At 39.0% G+C, this 23,722-nt stretch overlaps 1 protein-coding gene across 2 annotated transcripts; it reads right to left on the reverse strand.

Moving 5' to 3' along the window:
* Window positions 1-2,393: 2,393 nt before the first annotated feature.
* Window positions 2,394-22,928, reverse strand: LOC117425719 (45 kDa calcium-binding protein). 2 transcript variants are annotated; one of them, XM_058993454.1, is made up of 8 exons: window positions 22,612-22,928; window positions 18,706-18,832; window positions 17,286-17,628; window positions 15,135-15,271; window positions 10,128-10,241; window positions 7,909-8,067; window positions 5,641-5,816; window positions 2,394-5,033 (listed from the first exon to the last, which is right to left on the reverse strand). In XM_058993454.1, exons 3-8 carry the CDS (start codon window positions 17,591-17,593, stop codon window positions 4,857-4,859), a joined length of 1,071 nt encoding a protein of 356 aa, XP_058849437.1. In that variant the 5' UTR covers window positions 17,594-17,628; window positions 18,706-18,832; window positions 22,612-22,928; the 3' UTR covers window positions 2,394-4,856. The 2 variants fall into 2 exon arrangements, with proteins under 2 accessions (XP_058849437.1, XP_033898822.1); XM_034042931.3 differs by lacking the exon at window positions 18,706-18,832 and having other exon boundaries at window positions 22,612-22,927.
* Window positions 22,929-23,722: the final 794 nt, after the last annotated feature.

A 23,722-nucleotide genomic window follows, 5' to 3' on the forward strand; every position in this document is an offset into this window, starting at 1 on the left:
TCCCTGCAATAAAGGATCTGTTTACAGAGGAGAATCCCTGGCTGACACCAATCTGAGCACAAGGAAGTATAAGAACATGAGACTGGCTACACCCGTAGCTTACTGTTATAACACCATTTGTGAGGGCCAAAATGTAACTGCCTCCTATCCAGAATTCAGATTGCAAAAGGTTGGATGGTGGGTGGAGATTTAAAGCAGAATAGATTTAAGATCCCTGCCAGGAAAATGCTTTTCTGAATTTGATTTTAAAGCAGTTTGGGCTGATCAGTTTGGGGGCGACCTTGATTTTTTGCCTTCAGATTATTTTAATTGCTCATAATAGAGTGTTCACAAAGACCATGCTTTGTAAAATGGGGAGGGGGGCACATGTCCTGTGCCCAGTCTGTAGTAAAGAAGATGAAACCATCTCATCTGTCTGTACACTGTGGGAAATTAATACCCCTCACAAAATAGCTGGGTGAAGTGTGCGTGGGTTTCCCCCAAACTGCCAAACCAAAGATAATTAGCAATTTTAATTGGATTAACCAATGCTCTTTGGCTTTACTGTAAAATGCCCCAGGTGTAAATGCTTTTGTGTTCAATCTCTTTTTTAAAGTTTCAGCAGGTTCGCAATCTGGCAGAGAAGAAATGCGGCCCTCAGACACCAGACGAAAGTCAGTGTACTTACTGCAACTGTTCAAGTTTGGTATCAAAATGCATTTTGGTAGTGCACGTCTATTGTCACAAAATTAGAACTGTTTATCAATACATTCCTCAGATACAGTATGTATGTATGTATCTTTAGGAGGTGGTTTGCTGGGAAACGCAGACTGAATCTGTAAAAGTTATTTTTTTCTTATTTCATATTTAGTACTAGATAATTATAGTGACTGATGTGTTTTTTGTTGCTTGAGTTTTCTTCCATGATTTATATTTATGTAAACTTTTTTCCTTTTGAATTTGCATCATGTATTTTTGTAATATACTTGCTCGTCTGATCTCAGAAGCTAATCCAGGTTGGGCTTGGTTAGTACTTGGATAGTAGCCTGTCTGGGAATACCAACTGCTGGAGGCTTTTCCCTTTTTAAATTAACTTTACCATTAAAATGTCCAAAAATATACATATGCACATGCGTCCAAGGAAGCCAGTGACGGAGCCCCTTCCCTGTTACAGAGGGTATGATGAGGTTTTACAATGCTTAGTGAGACCGCATTTACAATACTGTGTTCAATTCTGGTCTTAACATTGTGGCCCTGGAGACTCGAATATGATTAAAACCCTAACCCAATTCCAGCTTGAAACGGGTGAACATGCAGGATATATAGAGGACTTTGAAACGGGTGAACATGCAGGATATATAGAGGACTTTGAAACGGGTGAGCATGCAGGATATATAGAGGACTTTGAAACGGGTGAGCATGCAGGATATATAGAGGACTTTGAAACGAGTGAACATGCAGAATATATAGAGGACTTTGAAACGGGTGAGCATGCAGGATATATAGAGGACTTTGAAACGGGTGAGCATGCAGGATATATAAAGGACTTTGAAACAGGTGAGCATGTAGGATATAGAGGGCTTTGAAATGAGTGAACATGCAGGATATATAGAGGACTTTGAAACAAGTGAACATGCAGAATATATAGAGGACTTTGAAACGGGTGAGCATGCAGGATATATAGAGGACTTTGAAACGGGTGAGCATGCAGGATATATAGAGGACTTTGAAACGAGTGAACATGCAGAATATATAGAGGACTTTGAAACGGGTGAGCATGCAGGATATATAGAGGACTTTGAAACAGGTGAGCATGCAGGATATAGAGGGCTTTGAAACGAGTGAACATGCAGGATATATAGAGGGCTTTGAAATGAGTGAACATGCAGGATATATAGAGGACTTTGAAATGAGTGAGCATGCAGGATATATAGAGGGCTTTGAAATGAGTGAACATGCAGGATATATAGAGGACTTTGAAACAGGTGAGCATGCAGGATATAGAGGGCTTTGAAATGAGTGAACATGCAGGATATATAGAGGACTTTGAAATGAGTGAGCATGCAGGATATATAGAGGGCTTTGAAATGAGTGAACATGCAGGATATATAGAGGACTTTGAAACAGGTGAGCATGCAGGATATAGAGGGCTTTGAAATGAGTGAACATGCAGGATATATAGAGGGCTTTGAAATGAGTGAACATGCAGAATATATAGAGGACTTTGAAATGAGTGAACATGCAGGATATAGAGGGCTTTGAAACGGGTGAGCATGCAGGATATATAGAGGGCTTTGAAACGAGTGAACATGCAGGATATATAGAGGGCTTTTGAATAATTGCAGATATAATGAAAAAAATAAAGAAATGTTGAATAAACAAATAACATTTGAAAAAAAAAAATATTTGCAAGACAGCAGTAATAATGTTGTGTATTGTATATGCTGAACAACTCCTCCAAAACACATATATTACATGTAAAGGTTTTGCAAATGTACTGTACATATTTAACTGCAGTCAGCATTGTTTACTTAAAAGGATAGGCTAACAAGATTTTAGACATTGTCCTCCTTTTTCTAAGCAGATACACAGTCACAAAAGTCCCTTTATGCTTTATGAAGGTCATTTGTTTTATTTTTTAAGGATATTCCACTGCTTTATCCAACTTTCTCTGTTACAGATAAAAGGATCCTACTCATTCCCACACTGTGCATGTCACACACTCATAGCCAGTGGAGGGGCCCTACCCACACTGCATGCATACACACTCATAGCCAGTGGAGGGACCCTACCCACACTGTTTGCATACACACTCCTAGCCAGTGGAGGGACCCTACCCACGCTGTATGCATACACACTCCTAGCTAGTAGAGGGATCCTAGCCACACCCACACTGTATGCTTCATACACACTCACGGCTAGTGGAGGGATCCTACCCAAGCTGTATGCATACACTCACGGACAGTGGAGAGATCCTACCCACACCCACACTGTATGCATACACACTCATAGCCAGTGGAGGGATCCTACCCACACTCACACTGCATGCTTCATACACACTCACGGCTAGTGGAGGGACAACACAAAGACCTAGTTGACAGCAATTCTAGAGGACTATAGAAAGGAGCCCCGGAGCTACAGTATTGTACTATTAAAAATCAATGGAATGGCAGTTACAGTGTGTAGCTATCCCTTGACAAAATTAATAGCCCAGAATACAGAAGGTAATCACAAAGAACAATTGTTTTCTGAAGAGCATGTGTAAAAATCAAGGTAACCCAAAGACTGCTGTTGCATGTGAAACAAAGGCATACGTGTTTAGCTTTTTAACAACCCCACGTTTCATTACAAAAGTGCAATATTTGAATAGATAGCACTGTCTTTGATTTTCTAATGTAATGATGCAGTACTATGAAGTATGAAAGCATGTTCCTGTAGTAATTGAAAATTTGTTGCACTGAAAGCACTTTATTTTTTATCAAGATTTGTGGAGGGACCACTAGACTGTCCGTCTAAAACAATTAAAATATTATAAAATATATGGAACTTGTTTAACTGTGTATTGTCTTATTCCAGCTTTTATTGCCATTTAAAATATACATTTGCTCTTCTCTGATAAAAGAAATACGGTTTGTTTTTTAAATGGCCCCAAACTCTGTGTGCATCGTCGTGTGGTTCAGCTTATACTGAACAGCCTAAATCCTAGTAATAATGCAGCAGCAACAAAGACTGTGAAAGTGACAGAGGGGGTTTGTTTAAGATGGATCTTTTTACCAGAAACCCAGTGCTGGAGAAAGCAGTAGAGTGGAATCCTTGAATAACTTCAGAGCAAACAGTAAAACAAAATGTTGGCAACTTCTCCTTTAAAACCTTATATACTCAAATGCAGAAATAAAGTTCAATCAGTGGTTTAAATATAGTGGTTAATGACCTGTATACCACTGCAGCTGCTATTATCATGCACGTATGTGTGCCATTAGAGGCTGTTAACAGGAATGGACGTTTTTATTCTGTTCGGTCGCCACTGACTGCGAGTCTCCTGTGCATTAAGAATAGATTGCATACAAATACTAACTTTACACCTTGAGTACTTCACCAGATCAGCAACTATGCCACCTAGTGTACACTGATGAAACAAATTATCAATACAAATTCAAGACCGTATTTGTTACAGTAAAACGAGCGGATTTAGTTTGAACATGTTCAAATATTTTTTAAAACCACATGGGGCACTGTACCTTTTTAATAAGATATTAAAGACATTTTTTTGCCATTAAACAAGAATCAGCCTTACTTAAGTTTTTTTTTTTTTTTAAATCATGAATGTTTTTGAAATGTTTGATTGATGTAAAATAACAATAAAAAGCAAGGACCGCCTTCTCCCCTGGTGGCTTCTGAACAGCTTTGAAACCAAGATTCTCTCATCCAGGGGGTTCATAAACTAGAGCTTCATTCCCAATTATCCATGACCATTAAACACTCCATAGTACTAGATGCAGAAACACAAAAAGAAATGCATTCAATTCAATGACAAAGATTTCTACCTGAAACATCTGTCATTGGTTTTATTAAGTTTCTTTTAGTATTTCTAAATCGTTCAGAATTCCCATATAAAGCCTCAAATCTGCTTGATGTTTAACTTAATACTGTTTAAAGAAACAAATGATTTATAACTCTGTCAAACATCTGATTTAGCCACACATCGTGTTGCTCCACTGTGATAAGATTAAGAAGAAATCTATGTAGCACAGGGCCATGTATTCTATAGTTTACACACGAGAGCACACCGCAGCAGCAATTAAATGTTCAATATAAGCCTTAACAAAAAGCAAGCTAAACAGTGCTTGGGAATGCCAGCAGTGAATGTTGCAGGGATGTTAGAACTCCTCATGCACGTTGCGAGCGTAGTCCATCAGCTTGCTCCCAGTGAAGTATTCACTGTATTTCAGGATCTCCTCCAGCTCCAGGTTATGGTTTTGATTCTCGTCAGCAACTGCAATCATTTGCTTTGCTTCGTTCAGGGCATTGTATTCATTCATCGGGTCCATGTATTCCTGGAAAAGAGCAGATGTTTAAGCAGTGAAAACTAGGGGTGTAATGATACACCAAAGTCATTGTACGATATGTATCACAATACACATTGAACACCCCCAATAAAAAAATTATATTAGCATCATTTTTGAGGACAACATTTCTTTGTATACAAGGGCAAATTAAAAAGAGAGATATATCATTAAGCCCCCCAAAAACAAATACTGTATTAGAGATTTGTTCAAAGAGGGTTTTTTGTTCAGGTAGACAACATTGTTTGAATGAAAAAAATAACATGTTTGATTAAAAGCTAATAAAGTTTAATTAAATTAACATAACAAAAAGTGTTCTGGTAAACTTTAGCGCCCTCTACTGCAACGGTTTTGTCCCCACAGCAGCACAGGCCAAAAAAAACCCCCACTGCGCCCCAAAGTGATCCTTCCGGGGGCTCCCTGTCAAGTCCCGTTCTCTGTTGTGTGAATACAAACATCAAACCAGTGGGGTTAGGTTGAGAAATCTATTGGCCAGCACAGGTAAGTGAATGCGTTTCTTGTAAACACTGCAGGTGGTTCTGTAACACTCATTTAAATTAAATGAAGTCTAGTCACACACATACTGCCAGCACCATACCTCCAATTCGTCCTCTGTGACAATCCCATCATGGTTAGCATCAATGACTTCCTGAAATTCCTTCCTCCTCTCCCGGACCCAGTCATCATCAATATCCTGGGCCTGCTGGTTCTCCACTGTGCCCACAGGCAGTGAAATGAACTCTGAAAGGGTCAATTTTTTGTCTCCATCTTGATCTGCAAATTCCAGAAAAGAAAATATGTCAAATTTACACACAAACACTTAAGAGCTAACAAAAGAATTAGAACCAATATACGGAATGTTAGATGTGCATGTTTACAATGGGACAGATATTTTTGTTCCAGCTAAAATTTTAAAATCTGTTACAAAACTAGACCCAACACCGAACATACTGGAAAGAACAAGAGAAAAGCTGTCACGTAGGACTATGGAGGGACCCAACGACAATACAAACAGAGGCTTGGGTGGGTCCAGTAGGCTGTATTTTCTATAAATCATTTATAGACTAGAGAGACTGGAGAGGCAGGCAGGTGTAGTGGTCCAGTGGTTAAAAGAAAAGGGCTTGTAACCAGGAGGTCCCCGGTTCAAATCCCAACTCAGTCACTTGTGCTCCGTCTTTCGGGCGAGACGTAATTGTAAGTGACTCTGCAGCTGATGCATAGTTCACACACCCTAGTCTCTGTAACTCGCCTTGGATAAAGGCGTCTGCTAAATAAACAAATAATAATAATAATAATATATATCAAATCATAATTTCTCCTCACTAGTTCTAAACAGTCAATCAATTAAGAGTCTGATTTATGATAATTTGCTTTCATTGATTAGAAAAGTGAGGGTTCCCTCTGTAGTTGTGATTACTAAATTGTAATATTATTTAAAAAGGTATTTCCCTCTTTCCTTTATAAAAGTGGGTTGCAGTGTTGCGTGGATCGAGTTTACGTCAAATATAATAAAGCAGATGATCTTTTATTTGTCTGACTTGTTTGCAAGTAGAATTAATAATAATAATAATAAAAAGGACAAATAAAAATTGCATTCTTTAAAGATAGCGATTTATGAGCAATTACTAATTCAAATCTACAGGCATTCTCCACATATTGGAGTGCAGTATTGTTCGACAGAATGTTCGTAATGGAATTTTCAAGTACCCAAGAAGTGGGTTCATTTTATAACTACTGTACACCCTAAAATGTTTTATTGCACTTATGATTTTATGTTCATTTTATGAAAACAAAACCAAAAAACCCACTAGATTTCCAACTTTAAAATATTCTTTTATTAAATGTACCCTTCCACCACTGCTAAACAGTCCCGCTACTTTGGCTGTAGAGACTAGAAAATTGTCTGGAAGAACATATTACTGCTGTAGTCATTGTTAATTTTTTTTTGTAGATATGCAACTGTATATACTTATTTTTTTACTGCAGCTTAAATGTATTGTTTTTTTTCTAAAATCAATCAATAATGACGCTCTGCAGCTTTACATTTTAAGCACCAAGCCTTTGTTTCCTCTCCCCACCAGTGCTCCAGACTCTGGCTCAGAGCACCAGCTGAACTTGCTTACTGGGTGTCACTCATAGTCAACACAAAAAAAAATCTGAAAGTAGTTGGTTGTTTTTACACTAATATAATCTCTTCATTGTTAAAGGCCAACGCAACCACACTCTACCCCCGTTTAAGAAACTGCTGATCGGTGGCATTCGGTGCGAATGACCGGGATGCTCAATGGCATTCTCGCTGTAGCCGACCAGGTACCTGGTATGACTTTAGGCTAATGAAGGCTCTCAGTATCTACGGCTTATTCTTTGGTTACCTCTTTGCACTTCCTGGGTCATTTCACCTTAGCAATGTGTTCTGTGTGACAACAGTAGCTGAAAGCATGTCAGTCAACAGCGGAAGCAACCGATTGGTTGACAGGCAAGAAGCCAGTGAAGGGGTGGGGACAATTTCACTCTAGGTGAAATGACCCAGGAAGTACAAGAGAGTCTAAAAGCATGGCTTGCAAATTTTAGTTTTAGCTTTAATTTAGTGTAGTAACAGATACCATGTTTTGAAATGAAAATTCATGTTTTCTATAACGTTTATTTCAAAACTGCACATTTCAGACCTATATACTGAATGGATGTGCAGAGCAGAGACATTGCATGGAACAGTTTTGTTAGCTACAATTACTTTAAGTGACAGTTAGATCTTAACATTATCCTTGAGAAACCTCTACAAAAGCGTCAGGGTCATTTCCCTGGCACCAGTGCTGCCATTGCTGCATTTATAACAGAGGACCTGAAACAACTTTCTAAAGCAACCTACCCAAGTCCCGGACAATCTCCTTCACCATGAACTTCAGCATGCCGCGGCTGTGCTCGGGATGCAGGAATGACAGGAACTCCTCCTCGTTCAGCAGCTGGTCAGCAGGAGGGTTATCTGCCTGAAACCAGCGGTCCTTCAAGTTCTCCAGAACCTCCTGGGCTGAAAACAACAAGAACACAGACACCTCTAGTCAGCAACAGGGCCTCATCTCATCCGCTCCACAGCTTTGTGGATGAGTAACCAGGGCGCCCATTAAGCAACTCCATGGAAGTTTAAATTTTTCATTTTTCTATCCATGCTGGACTGTATGTAATATATATACAGAGCAACATAGTTTCAGTGCAGTCGTATTTACTTTTTTACAACACCCGTTAAGAGATCTAGCTTTGATTCAAACCCAGGGAAAGTCAATCTCCGAATTCATGGTTTAATTTAGGCTTAAAAGCACTTTCTTTTTCAGAACCATACTTGTTATCTAAACAGAACCCTCCATGAACATGCATAGAGTGCTGTGGTTATTTCACTCCTGAGGATAAACAACCCACTCCACCACGTTGGGGTTGCTGGTGGGTTATTCGGCTGTCCCCATTCGTGGAATAACCACAGTACTCCATGAACGCTCGTGGTTTATACTGAAGCATACATGTATGCTTTAGAAAAAGATTGTTTTCAAATGAAATTGGAATCTTTGAATGTGACACACAGACAACCAAGTTCCCCCAGATTAGGACACTATTGATAACTTGTACTAAAGAAGGTCCTAAAGTTTCCACTCAATCGGATGAATGATTATATAGATACTGTATATCTGTAGAGCCAATGATTTTCCGTTTCCATTTTCTACTTACTTGACATTTGTACTTTTACCTTCAAACTACGTTGTTCAAGTAAAGGCCAATACATTATTGTTGTTTGTGTTTATTTTAAATCAAGCAAAAGTTCACAGGAGAGAAAAGAACAAAATAAAAACCAAGTTAAAAAACAATGTTTATACTGAACCTCGGCTAACAAAGTTAAATGATGATACTGAAATGTATCAACTAATAGTCCAAACCAGCTAACATGTATGTGTTGTATTTTAGACAGCAGCTGAATCAGTATTCAGCTCCTATCTAAAATACAACACATACATTTTACTATTAGAAACAGATCTTAATGCTGGAAGGCCTTTGATGCAAAACTGGAGGGTTATTTTTCCCTAGGGATATTTGCTCTTCAACCTTCTGCCTGCATTTGAAGGATCTATCCACATGATGCACCATCGATGTCAATGAGATTGCTGCGTATATGCAAGAGATCAAATCTGAATTCAAGATTTCTAATGTTTTTATTCATTATTAAACCGGAGCACTTAATGAGAAGGACCTGGACATGTCTACTTCAGTGGATGAGTGCTGAACAATTACAAATGCAGCTCATCCAGTCCTACAGCTCTGACCTGTGGTCATCAAGGTTAAGAAGCCTGCGGACTGAACTTGAAACAACTAAAAAGATCCTGGAGCCTCTATTCAGACCTGTTGGGCATCACTTCCTGTAAAAGAACTGATAACAGCATTTGCAATGCTTTCAGCATTCAGATCCATTTACTTTGTGAGCAGATATTTTCACAGCTGAAGTTTGATCTCTGTCCTTCTCAGAGCTGACTGATTGGTAAGTTTGCTTTCTAATTTCTATGCATTTAAAGTGTTTTACCATCACAAACTGTATTAATATTGTTTCAGTTTTGTCAACAGCATGCTTAACCTCTAATTTGGGAGAAAAAAAATATACAATGGATGAAACCACTGCATGGCATCTGAACTTAGAAAACTGCTTCGGCAACTTAACAAGACTGCAGAATCCCCACCTTGCTTCCCCGGAGCCTCACATATTGCATGAGCTTAGCTGTGTAAGGCAAACCCAAGTGATAATCATAAACTCATTTTCTTTTCAGTAGTAGCAGATATATGCTACAACATTGCACTGACATCACAATATGCGTAGCATCGTAACATGCAGTATAGTATTAATGTAATAAATATTAATTTTGTTAATCAAACCTTCTTGCAAAAATACAAACATGCCACTTGTTGCAGTTTAATGATTCTTAGATTCTTGCATTAATTCATATGAGACAAGGAAAATAATAAGCGTCTAAGTTGTGATAATATCTAGAGAACAGGTAAGACTTCTGGGGTCATGTTGTCAGTTACAGTCACTTTGACTACTTGACTACTTACTTTCTTCATCAATTTTCAGCTCTTCGTTGTTTTTTATCTTTTCTGCAACCTCCTTCTCGTTGAATCCTTTGCTCGCCAAAAACTTCACCCGATATTCATCCCAGGCAACATGGCCTAGAAACATTCAATAAAAAGTAATTCATACGTAATTGTTTAAACATTAGCCAAGTGTTAAACATTCAGAATGTTTCTCTTGTCAGAAATATACAATTCAAATATAGGTGTTAGCCTTAGTGTTTTACATAGTAGTAAGTGTATGCCAATTTCATATTCCACATTTATTCCAATACTTTCATATACAGTTACATGTTGAACATACATATTTTTAGGAAAACAGAATCTAACATTATTAATATTATAATTCAATGCAAAACTGTACAAGGCAGACTTACTTTTCATATGCATATCTGAGCCTTACTTTCATGTTACATTTCTCACAAATTAGCCTGTCATAACAATACAGGTTAAATGTTATTCAGACAACAGAGCATAACAATGGACTGTTACTGAAGAAATGTAAAAGAATAAACAAGGGAAACAGCACTCAAAAACAATTTAGAAAAAACACATGCTTGTCATGTTTTTATATATCCTGAAAGGACCCTTAAGGTGTGTTTAGATCATGACAGTGAAAACTGCAATAAATGCGAAGGAGACGTATTCCTTAATCCTATACTGATACCTTCCTGAGCTGTAAGAGACCGGCACAATAATACATGTAACTGTGAAGTAGTTATTAAATGTGCAGGGCAGGCTAACGCAGCTTTGTTTAATGGGTAGCATGGGGGATTAGCAGGCGTACCAAGTGAGTTCTAGTACAGCTATGGCCAAAGGTTTTGCATCACCCTTTAGAATGAACTAATTCTGCTTCAAAAAGCTGAATGAAGCCTGCTGATTTTTTTTGTTATCCCATATACTTCACTGACATTTAAAAATGGGACATTTCAAAATCTAACACTTAGATTTTTGCGAGATCATTTTGTAGTTTCTTTGATTACATGATGTTAAGTAAAAGTCTAAATTATGTTAATATATCTTTTTATTTTAATAGTCTAAATCCTAAAGTTCTAGGTGCTGCAAAACCTTTGGCCATAGCTGTAGACTCTACCTCATGAAGCATGTATTTTATGTAGCCTAGTTTTGGATCGGGAAACACCTGCCAATTCAGTACCTACTGTGCGATCGGCTGTGTATATATATTTTGCCCATGGTGACTGAAACTGACTTGCAAACAGGGAGATGCAACTTGTATATATTGCAGAATGCAGGTGGGATTCCATTTGCATAACCAACTAATCAGTCATGAGAGGTTCAGCCCACTGCCCAACATAATATACCAAATGGATGTATCTCATCAGCTTTTATGTTAATAAAAATAGTTATTTTAACTTTTAAAATGTATTTCTTCTACATATCCAATAAGGGCTATTCAATTAAGACAAGGATTTTGCTACCTTAAATAAGAACAATTTTAAAAAATAAGAGGGGTCTCCCGAGTGCAGGATGTGCCCTATAGCCTGGAGATTGTCGGTTTGAGTCCAGGCTATTCCACAGCCGACCGTGGATGGGAGTTCCCAGGGGGCAGCGCACAATTGGCCGCCCAGGTGGGGAGGGCTTAGGTCGGCCAGGGTGTCCTCGGCTCACTGCACACCTGTAACCCCTGTACAACGTCTGAACTATGCATCAGCTGCAGAGCCACTTACAACATCGCACTCGAAAGATGGAGCACAAGGAGATTAAGTGACTTGCTCAGGGTCACAGAGTGAGTGAGCCGTGATTTGAGCCGGGGACTTCCTCGTTACAAGCCCTTTTCCTCTATGAAGTACTATTCCCACAGTACCGTACCTTACAATAAAACAAAATGAACTGTAGAATAAAATGCTGAATTAAAGATGGATAGAGGAACTGAGGAGGATACAAGAATAGAAAGGCAGCTTTGCTTTCAAATTCAAAACAAATGCACTGCCTTCACATGGACACCCTGTGAATGTTTTGATTTATTTGTATGTGCCAGTTCGAAGTATGCTTTTTCAACAGTTCGAAGCATGCTTTTTCAACTTGCAAAAGTTCGAAGTATGCTTTTTACTTGCAAAAGTATTCAGACCCCTGACCAATTCTCTCATATTACTGAATTACAAATGGTACATTGAAATTTCGTTCTGTTTGATATTTTATTTTAAAACACAACCTCAAAATCAATTACTGTAAGGTGACATTGGTTTAATGTTGGGAAATATTTTTAAGAAAAATAAAAAACTGAAATATCTTGCTCGCATAAGTATTCAACCCCCACATATTAATATTTGGTAGAGCCACCTTTCGCTGCAATAACAGCTTTAAGTCTTTTGGGGTAAGTATGTACCAGCTTTGCACACAGTGTCGGAGTGATTTTGGCCCATTCTTCTTGGCAGATTTGCGATTTTGGCCCATTCTTCTTGGCAGATTTGCTCCAAGTTTTTCAGGTTGGTTGGACGATGCTTGTGGACCGCAATTTTCAAATAGTGCCACAGATTCTCAATGGGATTGAGATCAGGACTTTGACTGGGCCACTGTAGGACATTCACCTTTTTGTTCTTGAGCCACTCCAATGTTGCTTTGGCCTTCTGCTTGGGATCATTGTCCTGCTGAAAGGTGAATTTCCTCCCAAGCTTCAGTTTTTTAGCGGACTGAAGCAGGTTCTCTTGCAGTATTTCCCTGTATTTTGCTCCATCCATTCTTCCTTCAATTTTAACAAGATGCCCAGTCCCTGCGGATGAGAAGCATCCCCACAGCATGATGCTGCCACCACCATACTTCACTGTAGGGATGGTGTGTCTTGAGGCATGGGCAGTGTTAGGTTTGCGCAACACATAGAGCTTTTTGGCCAAAACTCAAAGCCCTATCTTGGTCTCATCTGACCAAAAAACCTTTTCCCACATCGCAGCTGGGTCACTCTCATGCTTTCTGGCAAACTCCAGACGTGCTTTCAGATGGTACTTTTTGAGTAACGCTTCTTTCTTGCCACCCTCCCATACAGGCCAGTGTTATGCAGAGCTCTTGATACGGTTGACTGGTGCAACATTACTCCACTCCCAGCCACTGAACTCTGTAGCTCCTTCAAAGTGATTGTTTGCCTCTCTGTGGCTTCTCTCACAAAAGTCTCCTTCTTGTTTGAGCGCTGAGTTTTGAGAGACGGCCTTTTCTTGGCAGTGTCTGGGTGGTGTGATGCAGCTTCCACTTCCTGATTATTGATCCAACTGTGCTCACTGGGATATCCAAACACTTGGATATTATTTTGTACCCTTTCCCTATTCTATGCATTTGTATTACTTTATCTCTAACTTCTGTAGAATGCTCTTTGGTCTTCATTTTCCTTCAGATTCACAGCCTGACCAATGATCCTTCAACAGTGGGGTTTTTATCCAGCAAATGTGACAGCAACTTTAATGGTTCACAGGTGGGGGCCAATGGTAAGGTAACTGTGTCCTTGTTAGGGCAATTTCTTTCATCGGTGTAAACTGGGAGCTTCCACAGCACAGGGGTTGAATACTTATGCAAGCAAGATATTTCAGTTTTTTATTTTTCTTAAAAATATTTCCCAACATAAAACCAATGTCACCTTACAATACAATAAGATTTTGAGTTTCAGTGTTTTAAAATAAAATATCAAATTTCAATGTACCATTTGTAATTCAGTAATATGAGAGAATTGGTCAGGGGTCTGAATACTTTTGCAAGGCACTGTGTGTGTGTGTGTGTATATATATATATATATACATATTTTTTTTATTATTATTTATTTATCTATCTCTAGGGGCAGCGATTCCAAATAATTTATATAATAGGTCTGGCCTCAGAGAGAAATTCGATCTGAACTACCTCAGCAGGACAGTAAAATGCTGATAAAGGCTGCTCACATTCCCCATTAATGTCCAATTATAGAACTCGGCCATATCAAATTACATGCATCATACTGTACATTGATCCAACTCCAGGTGAATCACTGTGAGATTGCAATTGCTTTGTGCACTAGGTCATATCATTCCAAAGGTCCACTGCCACCTTGCTCCATACTGAAAAATCACCTTTAAACATTTAAAGTCTTTCTTAGAAGAATCAGCTTTACTAGCATAAATTCAAGATATTTCAATATGTCAAATACAACTACTGGTAATGCTGGTCTGATTGCAGACAAGCTATTGCAGTGAGTTTGAACAACACGTGATTAGGTACCAGGAAGCAGCATGCTTTCGTCTGTATTCCAAACTGAAGTATAAATACAATCAATAGCAGAAGGGCGGCCTCTGAATATTGCTTGTGCCAATAGGAGGTTCCTGGTGTATGCGTGTCTAAAGGCTGCCACACACTGGATGTGATGCAACACTGCTATGTGACACAAATAATAGAGCCTACTCTTCTGATAGGAACCTTTCACACCCTAGACTGCAACACGACTCTGGGGTGATGCAGCACCCTGTTTATTGTGAATATGTAGCACAATCACAGCTCATCCAGGAAGCGTCATTCATTATTAATTAAAATGAATGAAGAATTTTACTTTAAAATTAATCCAAGCTATGAAAGGGAATTACATTTACAAGTACGTTTCTTTTCAATCAGAGACTATGATGGTCATAGACAGTGTTTACATTCACGGATTATGAAACCAGAAGATGAGGTGAAACGTTTTCTATTGCAGGTTTTCGGTGCCGTGCCTGTCATTCCGTAGTGAAAGGGTTGGGTTGCCCCACCAGGATTTGCATGGTGTTTGGCGTGTGGGAGCCGTAAGCCATGTCCTACTATTGGCTCTTTTAGTGCAGCAGTAGTGCAGGGGAGCCTCAAGAGCCTGATTTAGCATCCCGTCCCAAGCGCACAGCATTCATTGCACCTTGATACAGCTTTGTGCATGGTTCTTTATTTTTAAAATAGATACCCAGCCAAATCCAGGATTACTTGATCATGCAGTGTGGACATGGGCTTAATACCAGTCTAAAGAGTACAATTCAGAGAGATGTTTCAATCCCTTACCATCACCATCAGGGTCAACAGCTCTAAAGTTCAGTTTGTTCTCCTTCACCGCCTCCTGGAAATGCTCCTCAGTCTTCTCCATGATCCATCGCTGCATCTCCTTAGCACTGACACTCTTATCCTTATTGATATCCACCCTGCACAGAGGTTAACAAACACCACATATGTATCAATCTGATACCAGGTCATTTGAAAAGTATACCATGGCAAAGGACAGTGTTAATATGCATTTCAAAGGTCTGATGACGTCTGTTACTTGCTATGTACAACCTACACTGGAAATACTGAAAACAATCTTCAACACCTGTGCCAGCAGAGTGCATTTCATTTGCAAAGACATGCATCCCTACAGTATTGTGGAAAACTGATACATACTTTGGAGACAATGCACACAAATCCTACCAGTCCTTATATTTACACATGCAATAGTTCCCCAAAACAGCAATCCAACCACGTGACCTTCAGCCAAGGTACCAGGCTGCAGCAGGTTTTCTTTATAGTTTTGTATTTGAAATATGAATAAAACATTTTTAATAACACAAAGAAAGAACCACAACATTCTCAGGAAGAATGCTAACAAAGCCAAAACATTTTATATGTTAAAGTATTGGCAGGTATGTGGTTACAATCCCATCCCTGCAAATACCACGTGCAGAATGTGGCCAGGTTCTAACTGATTGACTATCAAACAGACCTGTCCACACTATGAGACAGCAGCCAGTTCCTTTGTTCTGGGCTACTTCGTTTTGACAAAGGAACCGGAGCAGTAGGCTGTAGGCTGTGCTCTCTGTCCAAGCACCGTGACAGCCAGGGAGGTGGAATTAGAAAAATAGTACATAAAGTTGACAACGCATTTTATATTTTTTATTATTATTTTTGTCATTCCTTGCCATTGCTGTTTCTTCACAGTAAACAGTGGCCATCGACACGTTTTCATAAAGTAATAACATGAGGTTTACTTGTGCCTTTTATTGCTGAACAAACAAACTGAAATTTTACTTTAAACGCTTCAAAATAAAACAAATGTGGAAATGGCATTGTAATAAACATTCTGGTTTATTACATTCCACACAACAAAAAATATATAATATATACAATCTATATAAAAATCACTACACAACACTTCCAGCAAGCTGGGTACTGCTTAAGCGAGGCATTTCAGAATGACGTGCTTGCCTTTTTTCTGTCCCATGAGATTCTGGATTCTGACTCGCTCTAAAGCAGCACAACGCTTTTTTGACCCAGGTGGCTTTCCATAGAGATCACTATGCATGCATGGGCATAATCTGGTTTGTTTACTTTTTGCTGTCTGGAACTTTTAAATAGAGACTCAAGAGCTGCTGTGTGTTTTCTTATATATATATATATATATATATATATATATATATATATATAAATTGCACATATCACAGGGAGCTCTTTTTTATTTGCCATTTTTAAAACTGTCACGCAGCTTCTGGTGAGGCGGTAAATAAGTTCAAGGTATTTTGGTCACTTCTACCGAATACAAATATCAGATTTTTGTATCCGAATACACGTCAAAAGATATATGTTCGAATATTCAGATATTTGTCCGAGCACTAGTTTAAAGTAAAACGTGCCGTAGTGAGCAAACACTACAGTCCCTGGAATAGTTCCATGACATCAGCGTTTAAAAATTATGCTTTAAATTTGAATGAAGTGCAAGAAAAAAAAAATAAGACCTTCATCTTTCAACACGGGTTCACTCGCATTTTGGAGATGCTGCTGAACAGATTATACCCAAAACTGACAAAGCAGACAGGAACTATAGCTGAGTGAAACTGCACGTGAGCTAGTAGAAAGAAAACATAAAAAACCTTTGTGTATTGCACAGTGGAGATTTGCTTTGCAATGCAATGGAAATGTCAACAGGACACGTAACAACAGTCTGACAATGTTTTGTTTGACATTATGGAGGCATCACTGACATGCAGATCATGGAGGAAGAAGAGGGACAAAAGGCCAGGGTCAGATATCATTGGTAGATTACTGACCACTAGAAGAAGTGATTTGAGTGCTGTGTGCACAAAAGAAACCAGACTGCAAATTCAATCAGCCACATGACTGGAGGTGCCCAGCAATCACTTTTCAGAAACCAGAAACAAAAATGTGTAAATTAGAATGACATACTTGGAGAAAATGTCTTTCAGTTTCTTCCTGTTTCTCCTGGGCTCTGAATCCTCTTCAAATTCCTCCAACTCTTTACCAAGAAAGACTTCCTGGTGGAAATCTTTATTGAGGTGCCCGTCCATCTCCATCTTCAGCCCATTCAAGTGGTCCGGAGGCAGGATCTCATTCTCCTCCTTGCTGTTGGGGGATTTGTCTTTATGAGCCGACATATTGGCTGGCCTTGCGTTGACGTCCATCATCAGAAAGATTAACAGCAGGGCCAGGTACACTGAGCCCAGCTTGATAAGCAGTGCTTTTCCTAAGATCATTGTTGCTCTACTATATTCTGATCACTGTGTACTGCCTGAGGGGGGGGAAAGAAAAAAAAAAAGCTGCAGTTAAAACATTTTTTATACAGATACAATCCAGGTGATTTTCCACCACTTCTAACACATTAAAACACAAACATCTTAAAAGGAATGAACCGACTGAAATCTTTAAAATCTTAAAAGAAGTTAACCCTAAAATTACTATGAATGCAACACCCAAAACAGGACCAGACAGAAATTAGGTGGAGAAACATAGGACAGAGGAGACACTTCTTCACACACAGAGTGGCGAGGGTATGGAATGGGCGACTTAGTCATGTTGTTGAGGCTGAAATCACTTGAATCCACAAAGACGCAACTTGACAAAGTTTTGAGATCAATCAGCTACTAGGAACTGGACAAGCACAGATGGGCCGAATGGCAAATATCAGATATTGTACTACTTGAAGAGAAATCTGAAAACCTTACCTAGCCTGTATTCTACTGGGAGTTACGGGAGGTGTGTCAAATGATTATACAGTTATTCTGCAATCTTTCTTTTTTAAAGAATGTCAGAGTGACCTTATTACCTTACCTACAACCTTTTTTCTCATGGATTAAAATATAGTGATGATAAGTGTCAAAGGTAGGCACAGGTACCTGAAAACTTAGGTTCTAAGGCGATGCATCAATTTATCCATCGATAGTCAAGCCTGTGCATCGTTTGTGTGTAAAGGGTTTAAGCACAGGAACGTTTTTATTTTTTATTGAATTTGGAATCGTCAATTATTTTTTGCATTAAGCGCAGATTTTCTCTGCTCCCCTCAGGTCTAACTCACTGAATCTGCACGCGATTGAGCTCACCTTCTTTTTTTACCCTTTCATAATGTTGATAAATCGATGCATCTGCTTTTTTGGAGAACGATATATCGATAGTGTAAAATTAGGCCTCGCCCCAGCCTTACGAGGTTCCCACCCATTGAATGAAGGAATATTATGATGAGGTTGTATAATGCACTGGCGGGCTGCACATACTGTGTTCAATTCCACTAATCACATGATCAAAGGTACACTGCAGCCCTAGAGAGAGCCCTGAAACCCTGAAACGAAGAGCAACCAGACTGATTCCAGACCTTAAAGCAGTGTGCTTCCAGGACAGGCTGGAGGAACCGGGAACAAAGAGGAATTAGGGGGAACTTGAATGAAGATCTTAAAAGAGTTGATAAAGCACAGCACAGCAACCAGGACCAGCGGATTGATCTGGAAAGTGTGGAGATAGACTCAGGGTAGAGACTAATAGCACAATCTTTATCAGTAAAACTTTTTTTTTTTTTTTTTTTTTTTTTAAGTCAATTTTATGTAAAGCAGTTTTATTGTTAAAGCTGTATTTGCAGTTGTTGATTTACATAAAATCATGAGTCAAAGCAGCAGTTGCTGTGTGCTACCGCCTCCTGTTCAAAGCAAATAAGCTATTATATTATCATGACTACATTTAGTGTTAGCACACAGATTCCTGCTACTGTCTGTGTTTCAATCACCAAATGACTGCTGTAAATAATATTCCCTTCCATTATTTTTAATGTCACCATATAAACATACTGTAGAACAAGATGTCCTTTAGCAACTTTAAACAGTTATAAACCTTGAGGTGCTTTTATAGACTGCAAGGGAGTGTAGCTAAAGTGCCATTAAAGGCAGGGAACATTTTGGAAATTTCCAGTTGTTACTGGATGCAAACTCCTGACCTTTCTGATCCCCACATCCCTTTGCTATTTCATGCTACAGTAAATCTTAACAAGCCTGTCAGATTCCCTCACCACCGCTGTAAATTCAAAATATGAGCCATCAGTAACACCAGGGTTATCACCATTATCTATATCCACGGTATGAACTTGTAAAAGTACAGACAAACAAGGGGCCGCTATATACCAGCCCAGGTTCTGATAGTCTTCATAACCTGTGTCCAGTTTCATGACATTGGGTAAGCAGTTCTCTGGACAGACAGCCTCCTGTACACCCAGATTATGATACACTCAATGACTTGCTAAAGAAGGTTCTTAGCAAGTTTCATCACACTGGAAAAGTGGTTCTCTAGATATACAGTACTGTGCAAAAGTTTTAGGCAGGTGTGAAAAAATGCTGTAAAGTAAGAATGCTTTCAAAAATAGACATGTTAATAAATTATATTTATCAATGAACTAAATGCAAAGTGAGTGAACAGAAGAAAAATCTAAATCAAATCCATATTTGGTGTGACCACCCTTTGCCTTCAAAACAGCATCAGTTCTTCTAGGTACACTTGCACAAAGTCAGGGATTTTGTAGGCATATAGTCAGGTGTATGATTAAACAATTATACCAAACAGGTGCTAATTATCAATTCAATATGTAGGTTGAAACACAATCATTAACTGAAACAGAAACAGCTGTGTAGGAGGAATAAAACTGGGTGAGGAAGAGCCAAAGCCAGCTAACAAGGTGAGGTTGCTGAAGACAGTTTATTGTCAAAAGTCATACACCATGGTAAGACTGAGCACAGCAACAAGACACAAGGTAGTTATACTGCATCAGCAAGGTCTCTCCCAGGCAGAAATTTCAAGGCAGACAGGGGTTTCCAGATGTGCTGTCCAAGCTCTTTTGAAGAAGCACAAAGAAACGGGCAACGTTGAGGACTGTAGACGCAGTGGTCGGCCAAGGAAACTTACTGCAGCAGATGAAAGACACATCATGCTTACTTCCCTTCGCAATCGGAAGATGTCCAGCAGTGCCATCAGCTCAGAATTGGCAGAAAACCGTTGGGACCCTGGTACACCCATCTACTGTCCGGAGAAGTCTGGTCAGAAGTGGCCTTCATGGAAGACTTGCGGCCAAAAAGCCATACCTCCGACGTGGAAACAAGGCCAAGCGACTCGACTATGCACGAAAACACAGGAACTGGGGTGCAGAAAAATGGGCTGGAGAGCGGTACACGAATGAGTGTCTGCAGGCAACAGTGAAGCATGGTGGAGGTTCCTTGCAAGTTTGGGGCTGCATTTCTGCAAATGGAGTTGGGGATTTGGTCAGAATTAATGGTCTCCTCAATGCTGAGAAGTACAGGCAGATACTTATCCATCATGCAATACCATCAGGGAGGCATCTGATTGGCCCCAAATATATTCTGCAGCATGACAACGACCCCAAACATACAGCGAAAGTCATTAAGAACTATCTTCAGCGTAAAGAAGAACAAGGAGTCCTGGAAGTGATGGTATGGCCCCCACAGAGCCCTGATCTCAACATCATCGAGTCTGTCTGGGATTACATGAAGAGAGAGAAGCAACTGAGGCTGCCTAAATCCACAGAAGAACTGTGGTTAGTTCTCCAAGATGTTTGGGCCAACCTGCCGAGTTCCTTCAAAAACTGTGTGCAAGTGTACCTAGAAGAAATTATGCTGTTTTGAAGGCAAAGGGTGGTCACACCAAATATTGATTTGATGTAGATTTTTCTTCTGTTCACTCACTTTGCATTTTGTTAATTGATAAATATAAACTATTAACATGTCTATTTTTGAAAGCATTCTTACTTTACAGCATTTTTCACACCTGCCTAAAACTTTTGCACAGTACTGTATTTAACAATCTAAGCAGACAGGCAGCTTACATAAAACCAGAAATTCTGCGGCACTCAATTTGAGCTAAAGGTGGTCCTCCGCAACTTTCAGCACTATTGGGCAAGCAGGGGATGACTACAGTAAGACACAAGTAAAAACAAACAGTCTACTATTCAAAAGGGTCTAAAAAGGGTCTAGAGGACAGGTCCATCCCCTTACCTTTTTATTTTACTAGAAACAACAACTAGTCCGCTTCCCAGAAGTGCTCTCAAAATTAATAGTAAAACTGTGTGTCATTGAGTGCTCAATAACGATCCTCAACGGTTTACTTCCTCAAAGCAATGAAACATTGTATTATTTACAGTGGCACGACTTCCTCATTGTTGCAAAATATGTTTAAGCACACTGCTGAAAATAATGTTTGGCTATAGCTAAAGCAACAACCATTTTCAAACACAGATGTTGGACTATATTCATGAAAATGAAGTCTCTTAGATTAAACAGGGATTTGTAAAATGAAAATAAACGTACAGTTGCGAAAAGGTTTCATGAACTGCAAACTTGATTTAATTCAACAAAAAGTTCATTTAAAAAAATAGTGTGGTGCAAAGCATTCCTCAAATAGCATGTCCTGCTCGATTTAGACGTGCCACTAACACTGTATTTATACACATACATGTAGTCATATACAAAAGTAACTGCATCTTTTTAAATAGTTTCTGACTCATCCAGTAGAATGTAATGTATGGGTCACCAAGAACGAATCTGAATAATATCCATACTAAAATACTGTTCTCTTATTTAGAGGTTTGCAATTACACTTGTTTCTTATGTATTTCCTATTACAAGACTAAAAACGTTACTATAGTCATACACTGCATAACACAACACTAAGAGAGTTATATAGTAATCTTAAGAATATTTCTTAGGCTTCTGAATGTGGCCACGCTGAATGGATAGTAGCAGTTAATGTATCTTGAATACTATGTTCCCAATTGAATGTAAATATAACGACTTGCTGTTTCGTGGGGCTACATAGATTTTGCTTCTTCAAGAACCATAACATCCCACCCATTGTTGATGGCCTATTTAGTACTGATATACACGTAGTTCCTGGTTAAACACGCGACTGGTGAATATTAAAACACTGTGTTTGAATGGGAAGTTGGAGTTAGGAATAAACGGTATCGGATCTGTATTTGACAAAGCCGTGGCGATACACTACAATTTCCATGATGTTTGAACGTTAATTCCGGAGTTGTTTTTCTCCACCCTTCCCAGTACAAAGTAGACAAGTCTGCGTGACTTAACTACAGGTCAACAGAACGACAATCAGACAAACGTGTAGGTTTCAATCATGACGGTGACATTATAAAACAACGCTGATAGATTTTAAAATGACTAAATAATATGCATTAGATACAGCAAGCACTGTACTACAATAGCTCTACCTGTTTAACGTGTCCCAAATGGCGTCAGGCGCGTAGGCCAGGTATTGCTGTGCTTGTTCTTAGCTATGCCCTAGCTGATATGCATGGTATGTAAACAGACAGTATCCACGGCTCCTTGTTCGGATGGTTGTTCTCTTAGTCCTGAGGCTGTACACGTGGCTATTCCGCTGATGTTATGGACGAGTCCCTCCCCACTGTGCAGGATCCTATCTAACCACATTAACAGAGCAGAGAAAGCGAAGACACCTTTAACACAGTTCTCGTGTCTGAGGTTTATGACACAGACCCCGACCTTCTGCGCATGTGGTGCTTGATCGGTCCTCTATGAGCTTCTTTTTATGACGTATTTAACAGTAACTTCTGGCTGTTCTGCGCATGTAATAGTTTACAGTTTTGTCAAAAGCAATTATGGTAATTTATTCTGAACCATAGAAATTATTGCTACTCCAGTCCTCACGTATTATTATTATTATTATTATTATTATTAATAAACTAATTTACAAAGGCGTTATTATAAAGCATACTCAAAGTTTCAGTATATTTATGTTTTAAAGGCTGGATTGGTCTCTTAACCCTATGTAATGCAGTATTATAAAGAGCAAGTTGTCTTTGTTGAAGTTTTAAATCCAAGGATTTAAAGTTGGTTGCCTATTGCCGATTGCCGATTGCTTTTTCGTTTAAAGGCATTTCAGTGTACAAGGTGAGACTAATCGAGTTCAGATTTGCCGATTACTTTTTCAATTACAGATAGTGTGTAAGGAGAGACGAATATATTTAAGATTTGCGATTGCTTTTTCAGAGATTTCAGTTAACATGAAGAGAAAATAGATCAGATCCGTTTAGTAGTTTTGGTTAAATTACATAAAATGCGCTTTAAATAGTTTTAACCACTTCAAAAAAAGTTTTAGCCACCCAGGAACGTTCCTATTCACACTAATACATAGATAGTTTTAGCCACCCCAAGAAATTGACTAATCACACTATACATAGGAAAAATTAATGGAATCAGCTTTAAGTAGTTTTAGCCACTTCAAGACTAACTCCATTTTGATGTTTTTTGACTACAATCTTTATACCATTTATGCAATCTCTGTTTAATTAGAGACATATA

Source organism: Acipenser ruthenus, chromosome 20 (assembly GCF_902713425.1).
Source record: "Acipenser ruthenus chromosome 20, fAciRut3.2 maternal haplotype, whole genome shotgun sequence".
NCBI lineage: Eukaryota > Metazoa > Chordata > Actinopteri > Acipenseriformes > Acipenseridae > Acipenser > Acipenser ruthenus.

Excerpts from the sequence above, each read along its gene's own strand:
- LOC117425719 (XM_058993454.1), bottom strand. The coding sequence starts at position 17,593 with ATGATCTTAGGAAAAGCACTGCTTATCAAGCTGGGCTCAGTGTACCTG. Across the intron at positions 15,272-17,285 it reads CTGAAAGACATTTTCTCCAA|GGTGGATATCAATAAGGATA; the intron begins GTATGTCATTCT and ends ACCTCTGTGCAG. Across the intron at positions 8,068-10,127 it reads GCTGAAAATTGATGAAGAAA|CCCAGGAGGTTCTGGAGAAC; the intron begins GTAAGTAGTCAA and ends TGTTGTTTTCAG.